The 8,067-nt window shown below is 31.1% G+C and overlaps 1 protein-coding gene across 3 annotated transcripts; it reads left to right on the forward strand.

Moving 5' to 3' along the window:
* The first annotated feature begins 3,455 nt into the window (after window positions 1–3,455).
* On the forward strand, window positions 3,456–7,541 carry LOC118028792 (basic leucine zipper 23-like). 3 transcript variants are annotated; one of them, XR_012170410.1, is made up of 4 exons: window positions 3,456–3,839; window positions 4,685–4,890; window positions 5,503–6,955; window positions 7,050–7,541. XR_012170410.1 is itself a non-coding variant. In XM_073410643.1 (3 exons), exon 2 carries the CDS (start codon window positions 5,559–5,561, stop codon window positions 6,357–6,359), a length of 801 nt encoding a protein of 266 aa, XP_073266744.1. In that variant the 5' UTR covers window positions 4,617–4,890; window positions 5,503–5,558; the 3' UTR covers window positions 6,360–6,380; window positions 7,152–7,541. The 3 variants fall into 3 exon arrangements, 1 of the variants encoding a protein (XP_073266744.1); XM_073410643.1 differs by lacking the exon at window positions 3,456–3,839 and having other exon boundaries at window positions 4,617–4,890; window positions 5,503–6,380; window positions 7,152–7,541; XR_012170409.1 differs by lacking the exon at window positions 3,456–3,839 and having other exon boundaries at window positions 4,618–4,890; window positions 7,152–7,541.
* Window positions 7,542–8,067: the final 526 nt, after the last annotated feature.

Genomic DNA, 8,067 nt, shown 5'->3' on the forward strand with positions numbered 1-8,067 from the left:
TGCACATGTCCACATTACCTTGTGCTTAATTTTTATCTAATAAATAGGAATGGTGAGATTCAAACTTGTGACCGTTTAGTAATCGAGACTCTGAAACCATATCAAAGAACCATCTCAACCTAATAGCTTAAGCTTTTTTAAGTGAGGTCTCAATATATGATTTATATTATTTTCTAACAACGTGCATATATTAACACACATGAAATCTAGTAATTTAAAAATTATAAAGAGATGAATAAAATTGTAACTTGATTTGAAATAAACAAACAGATTATCAAACTCTCACTCTCTTTTAATTTCTTTTCATCATTACAAAGAAGAAAATCTTATGCCTGGATTATAGAGATGAAATAATATAAATTGGTCCATGATAATTTCCACTAGTTAAGCTCATACATGCATGTTTTTCTTATATTTAAATCAACATGATGGATCTTGTCTTTTTTAGGCAGATTGAATTACCTAGAATAGGGATCAAATAATGTAGAAAGATAAAATTTATGAAAAAAAAATATCAAAATAAAACCCTAGTTGTATTTTATTTCATAAACTTTTTTCAATCTATAGGATAAGAAAAAAATATATATAGAAATTTTGGGCTTAAAAACTCATATAGAAAACATGCCCTTTTACCCATATTTTTGTCCTTAATCTCATATCATAATATTTTTCCCAAATAGATATAAAGCACACATTGATAATCTTTAGCATATCACCAATCATCCCAAGGCAAGAAAACATGTTCTTAGCCATGATCTTCTCTCCACATATCATGCAAAAAGGGTTGGTGGCTAGCATTTAATCAATCTTCAACCCAGGCTCATTATCCAAAAACCTTATCCCTTTATTATATCACAAGACATAGATAACTATTCATTACAATAGTGTAATTATTATTTTTTCCCCTTGATCATTTTATCTTTAGCCTTTGTTTTAGAGGTAAAGTGTTCTTTTCACCGAGGCATAAATTTCTTTTGAGGATTGTGCAGTGTTATTTTGATCATTGTGTTTTACTATACTCATTAAATTTACTAATTTAACCCTTAAATAAAATAATATAATTCCTTATTCACAAGGACATTTTTGTATTTTCATATTTTGTAGAACTATTGAATTACTACATTATCCTTACAATTCAATTTTCTTAGTTTTAGCTTCAGAGGCTTGGTTGTAATTTCATCGTGGTTTATTTGTCAATATTGTTTAGTCCTAAGGGTATTTTTAGTTTTTGCACAAAAACAAATAAAAAAGCTCGCGCACACCATCTGCTTCGTCGTATTCTAACAGTGCGTGGAAATTGCTTCTATGATTGGAATCAAAATTCTCTGGTATCATTTTGATTTGTCTCAATGTCCTCTTCCTCTCTAGGTAGCGCGTGTATAGTGGTTCAGCGTGGTTTGACTTGAAATTACTTTTCTTTTCCTTCTCCTTATTTCTCAGATTGCATGTTGTTTATGCAGAAATTCATATCAGCCTTTCAATTTATTTTTTCTTTTGATTTAGTCCCTCTTCTCTTATTTGCAATTATTTTATTTACATTGATTATTTCTCATTCAATTTTATTTCAGATTTCATTCCTGATCATTTAATTTTTCTAATTTATTTTCAAATTTCATTCTCATTCTTTTAATTTCTATTTATTTTTTTAATCATTTTATTTTTTATTCAATTCCACCTATAAGAATTTATTTTCATTTAATTTTTATGTCAAATTTGGTCCTAATTCTTTTAATTGCTTTTTTTAATTACTTTCTTAATGGATTTGTTTTTTACAATTCCATCCCTAAACATTAAATTTCATTTGATTTTTCCCAAAACATTAATTTTTATGTCGAATTTAGTTCTAATTTTTTTAATTGCTATTTTTTTGTTTTTCATTGCTTTTTTATTTATTTATTTTTCTCAATTTTATCCCTTAATGTTTGTTTGATTCAGAATCTTACTTCTTTATTTTTTTTCAAGTTTGTTTTTAATGGGGTCACCCTAGTTTCATGACCTAGGTAATAGATCTAAAAGATTAGCTCATATCAACTTCTCTTTTTTTAAAGCATTTGTTTTTGGTGTTTTTTTCACTTTTCTATTTATAAGGTCATTCCAATTTCATGTCCTAGGTCATGTGTTTGATTTATTCACCCGAATTAGTTGTTGCATTCACTCGAGGCTTTTTTTGTTATCTTTTTACTTTTTTTTATTTAACAAGTTTTTTAAATTGATTTATAATAAACTTCTTGATGGGACCTGGATCTAGGATTTCATAGGTTACGAGCTTTTGAAGATTTGATTATGCTTAGAATGTTTGTTCGGGTTTGCTTGGTTCTTACAAATGTTTTTAAAATTTTACCACCAATCATTTTTTTTAGTTTTTAAAATTTGATTCTTATTTGTTTAATTTATATTTATTTTATTTGGGTTATGTTTTTATTTTTTTTTCATTGAATTGTATCCTCTTTGGGTTTTTCTATCAAATTTTATCCTCAACTTTTTTGTTGCTTTTTCATGTGTTTTTATTAATACTTTTCTACCAATCTCATCCTTTGAAATTAAATTGGTTAAAAATTATGCTTCTTAATTGAATCTGGGTAAAACAATTCATGGGATGTAGCTTTTAGAGATTAGACATGTTTGAGAGGTTTGCCCTGTTTTTTTCTCTTTTTCTAAATTGATGTTGTTTTATTTTTTATCCTTTTTTTTAACCTTTTTTTTGTTATTTTTTTATTTAATTCTATTAGGTTAGCCCTTAACAATTTTTTTCTATTTCACCCCTACTATTTTTTTAATCTATAAATAATCTATCATAATCTTTCAAGTTTGGTCCTATTCTTTTAATTGTAATTTTTTTTGTTTGCAATAATTTTTTTTTAGATTTCATCCTCAGTGAGTTTTTTCCTAATAGATTTTGGCCCCATTTGTTTTCTTTTTTTTGTTGTCCTTTTTCTTTTTCAAGTTTTTACAATAATTTTATCTTTTAAAATTAAATTGAATGATATTTAAACTTTTTTATTAAACTAGGGTCTATAATTTAACAAGTTGCAAGCTTTTTAGATCAAATTAAGTTTAGAAGATTCCTTTAAGTATGCTTGGTCCCCTCATGTTTTCTTCTCTCTCTTTTTTAGTTTAACTTCTTCTTCTTTTTTCCTTCAGTTAGGTTATTATTTGATTGTTTTATTAAAAAAAATTTAAATTATTAATTTAACCATTGACTTGAAATTTAAATTATTTTACCTTATAACTTTTTTTACATTAAAAATAAAATTTGTTCGCCCGTGGAACACGTCTAGTCAGCTCTAAAAAAAGATGGAAATCATCAAAGATTGGCAGCTATTATGGAGGAAGATTTCTGACATCCTCTCCTTCAAAGGCTGAATTCTTGAAGGTTGATAACCATTATAGATGAAGATTTAATATGAAATTATCTCCTAAAAATAGTAGCTAAAACTAAAAGAAGGGGAGGAGGCAGTGAGACACGAAAAGAAAAAAAAAAAAAAAGCAAGAAACAAAACGAGGGAACACACACAGAGAGACCATTGATCTACCCATCTCTCCTTCATCACCGCTGTCAACAACACTCACAAACTCATCTTCCTCTCCCATTTTTTAACCGAAATTAACACCAAGTTTAAACAAAGCTCTTCCCTTTCTTCCTCTCGGTAGCACAGCCGAAGAGCCCCCCACCTCTCCATTTTTCTTCACACCACAAGCAAAGAAAATCCCAAATCAATTTGTTTCTTCACGATCGTTTTTGGCTTGCTGGTTATTAATTAGGTGCGTGACAAGCATGTGATTCAAGTTCAGTGGAAATTAATTGGCCAGACCGTGAGTTGCACGGGCGTGTCTCACTGGTATTTTCAATATTTTATGGTGTTTTTCAACCTTGAAAGTCAATTTTAAACCCCAAATAAATATATTTTTTCTGTTATTTATGTGATTAAGTTTCATCTATATTGATATTTTTGTTTTATTATTATTGTGAAAGTACTTTTTTTTAGTGATATTCACATAAAAAAGGAATAAAACAAAAGGATTGTAAAAAAAATATTGATTTATTTATCATTCCACAATATTTTCCGAGTATAAATAATAATTTGAACCGAGTTAACATGATTTCATTAAAACTCATAAAATAATAATGCCGGCTTTAAGATCCATTTTGAAACAAATCAAAATAATGGGCAAGCCCTGTATAAATTTGTATTAACTTTATAGATTCAATATTCATTTTAAAAATAGTTTAGTTGACATGTTTCTTTTTTAAGAAACCGATGTTCAAATTCTAAAATAAAATACAGGTTATGCATACTTTTAGCAATTTCATTAAAAACAAATTAGGACTTAACATTGACATTTTTTAAGAGTTTTTTATTTTTAAAAACCGATGTTATTTTTTAACGTATTTAAAAATTGACATCAAATTTTTTAAAAATTAATTTAAAATAATTAGGATTATTATGGACAATCATAAATATAAATATTAAAAAAATATTTAATAAAAATATTTTTTTATAAGAAAAGATATTGTAAGGATAATGTTAGTTTTCCTTGAGAATAACGACTCTTAATATATATATTTTGATCTCGGCGTGATGTCCACCAAAATGAGAAAATATTATTAATTAAACTATCCATCAATCTCAGCATTCTTTGAAATTCAATTTTCATTTCATAATGTTTCCTTTGGTTTGTGTAGACTTTGTGTTCATAAGATAACAAGAGCAGTTGCGAATATACCAGTGAGGAGACACAAGGTGGAAAAACCTATTAGCGGTTAGAGAAATTCTACAATAGTTGACAAACCAAAAGGAAGCATAACAAGTTGACAAACAAAAAGGAAGCATAAAAAAGCACTTGAGAGATGCTCCTTGTTGGTCTCAGAATCTTAACATAGATCATCAGGTAATAGCTCTCTATCTCTCTTTCTGACTATAAGAAAATCTACATTTTTTTGCTTCCCATTTCTATCAAACACTTTTTTCGTGCTTTTCTTGATATTCTTGCAGTGTAAAGTTATGCTGTTTATTTATTGTCACTTCTCCACTTGAAAAGCTAAAGATTGTTGGATTCTCTTCTGTTGTTGAATGATATATTCCAATGTCAAGATCTTTTCTTTATGCTTTATTTGATATTCTTGCGAAGAATCTCCATCTGGGTTTTCTTTAAATTGGTTAAAGAAAGCTTCTGTTTTTCGTTGGATTGAATTCAACTTTTAAAGCTTTTTATTGGTTTGAAATGTTAAAGGGGTGGTTGTTTTTTTTTGTTGATTATGACAATTGAGGTTGTGGGCAGCTATAATATTATGTTCCATGTATGAACTCTTTGCCTTTGCATATATTCTTAAGGTATTAAATGGGCAGTAATCATGCAAATTGCAATCCCACTTTTGTGTTACAAGTTGGTGGTTCTGGTTTGTTATAAGCTTAAGTTGTTAAATTTTGCATTAGGATTATTGGTTTGTTAGAGTAGTAGAAGTGATTGATCTAAGACAAGTTAGAAACTTTGGTCTTGCAGATGTACTCTTTCTTGAGTTGTCTGGCTGAAAGTAGTGGCTTGTTTGGAGGAATGAAATGAAAGGTTATAACATGGATGATGGGGAGATAGAGCTTTCGGATCATGTTTTGTTACCGAATCCCGATTCATCTGGCAGTTTGCAGAGCTCTGCATCCGTGGATTCACTTCTTGATGAATTCTTGAAGAATACGAGAACATGTACTCACACTCACACTTGCAACCCCCTTGGCCCTGACATAACTCATACACATACATGCTACCACACACACACCCAAGTCATTACTTCTGAAGAAGATGATGACGTAAACAACAGAGAGCATTCCAATTCTAAAGTAAAAAGGCCAGCAGGAAATAGAGAAGCAGTTCGAAAGTACAGAGAAAAAAAGAAGGCACATACTGCTTACTTAGAAGAGGAAGTGAAGAAACTGCGTATATCGAACCAGCAGCTGGTGAGGAAAATACAGCAGCAGGTAATTCTGGAAGCTGAGGTTTTGAGGCTAAGAAGCATATTGATGGGCCTGAGGGGAAAGATTGATACTGAAATGGGTGTGTTCCCTTTCCAAAATCAGGGTGACGCTACTGCTGCTTTCAAGGATGGCAATTGCGGTGCGCAGTCTACCGGTGGGCCAAAGAATCTACAGTGTCAGACAGATTTACCGTGCTTCCATACTCAAGTAGTAGGTTCATCTTCGCGGGTTAATATTGACGGAAATGACAAATTGATGGAATCATGGGAAGGGAATTGTCAGCCTGTGATATTAAATTGTCAAGCTAACATGGATAATATGGCAACTACAGAAGGGCACGCGACGGACATGGTGGAAGCCCTGATGTCATCTGCCTCTCAAGTTCAATGACCAGAGGGAAAGATAATATCTGTAAGCTCTTCAGCTCTTTTGATCTTCCTGCATCGAAGATAAGTTGAAGTTGAGAATACTGATCTTGTGTACACTAAAATGGATATAGGACTTAAAAGGCTGAGGGCCACTGTACAGTAGTAAATATGTTTTATGCTCAATAAAACTTCAGCCAGAAAGTCATGTACTTCACGACAGACTTTTGTTTTGGTTATATCTATAGATTGTATGAGGATCAGAATGTAAATATTACTTTCCTATTCCTCCTTGATGAAGGTGCAAAGATGTGGGGAAAATGTATAAGCTACTCCTTGGTAAAAATAATGATTGTCCATTGGCTGAAATACAACTATAGCAGCATGATTAAGTTTCTGCTTGTTTTGCTGTTGAAAACATCTATGGTGATTAGTGTATCGCAACATTTTTCTGCTAGTGTAGAGCTTGATCTATGCTCAAGAGCTTAAACGATTTCCAAGAAAAAACCTTTCAGTTTCAGATTTTTGAAGTGGTGGCAGACACAACAGACATGGTCATTCGATTTACATACAAGCTTTATTGTATTTACACTTTGTGAATCTGTGAAGATGGTGAAAATGGTATGTGCAGCTTATTCTGAACCTCTCTTCACATCTCTTTCGGTCTTCCCCTTTGAAAAGCTAATGCTTTTATCTGATTTCATTTCCTGTCTAGGTTATTTCATCCGGCTGTGCCCAATACAACTTTCCTTTGGTTTTTCTAGTTTTGCTTCTCCCTTTTGGTCTGTTCTTGAGTAAGCTTCGTAAAACTGTACAGGTAGTTAATGAAGCAGGCTCACCGAGGGCTGTGATGCAGAGGCTGGCATCCTCAGCTTGAAGACGTCTGCTTGAAGAGATGGATCGAGGTATTTAGCATCAGTTTCCATGTCCCATATAAGTGATGATACCAAATGCAGCAGAAGGTTAAAACAAGTCCCTTATTCCCACGTCAACGAAAATTGTGTGTGTGCCGGGATAGATGGGATCTCCACACTTCCCAAATCACCTAGGTTTGTAAAATGGTGTATGCAACTGCTTGTAGATGCCCTTGCCGTTGCCTGGTCTAGGTTCTAATCCAGCTCTTGGTACAAGTCCTTCCAAAATATGGCCAAAACTTTGATTGAATGTAAATAATTGGTCCTAATTTACCATGATCTCTTTAAGGCTATGTTTGTTTCCGGAAAGTGATTTCTAAAAAATCACTTTTCAAACTTTTTCATGTTTGTTTATTATTAAAAAGTTGGTTAATGGAAAAAACAATTTTCAATCAAAAAAAAATTTAACACGGTTTCTAAAAATGTGTTTTCCTGATTTAGATGAAAACATTTTTTAAAAATTATAAAAAATTTTAAAAATATTATATTATTTATTAATTATATCAACACTTTGATTAAATGTACATAATTGGTCTTAATTCACCATGATCTCTTTAAAGATAGCCCACAAACTCACAATGGCATAGGAACTCACACAGTAATCACTTGAATTGTTTGGAAGAATAACAGCTGCTGGTACCTGAATGCAGAAAATTTATTAAAAAAAAAAACACACAAAACCCCGTCAGCTAGCGCACTGATGATTTTGCCCTCCATGTCTGTAAGGAAATGGTTGAGTTTTTTTTTTTTTTTTTCTGGGATGGTCTGTTTAGGATTTAATTAACATTACCAATTTACTTGATCACTTTATATTTTTAT

This window comes from Populus alba, chromosome 1, assembly GCF_005239225.2.
Source record: "Populus alba chromosome 1, ASM523922v2, whole genome shotgun sequence".
NCBI classification, from domain to species: domain Eukaryota; kingdom Viridiplantae; phylum Streptophyta; class Magnoliopsida; order Malpighiales; family Salicaceae; genus Populus; species Populus alba.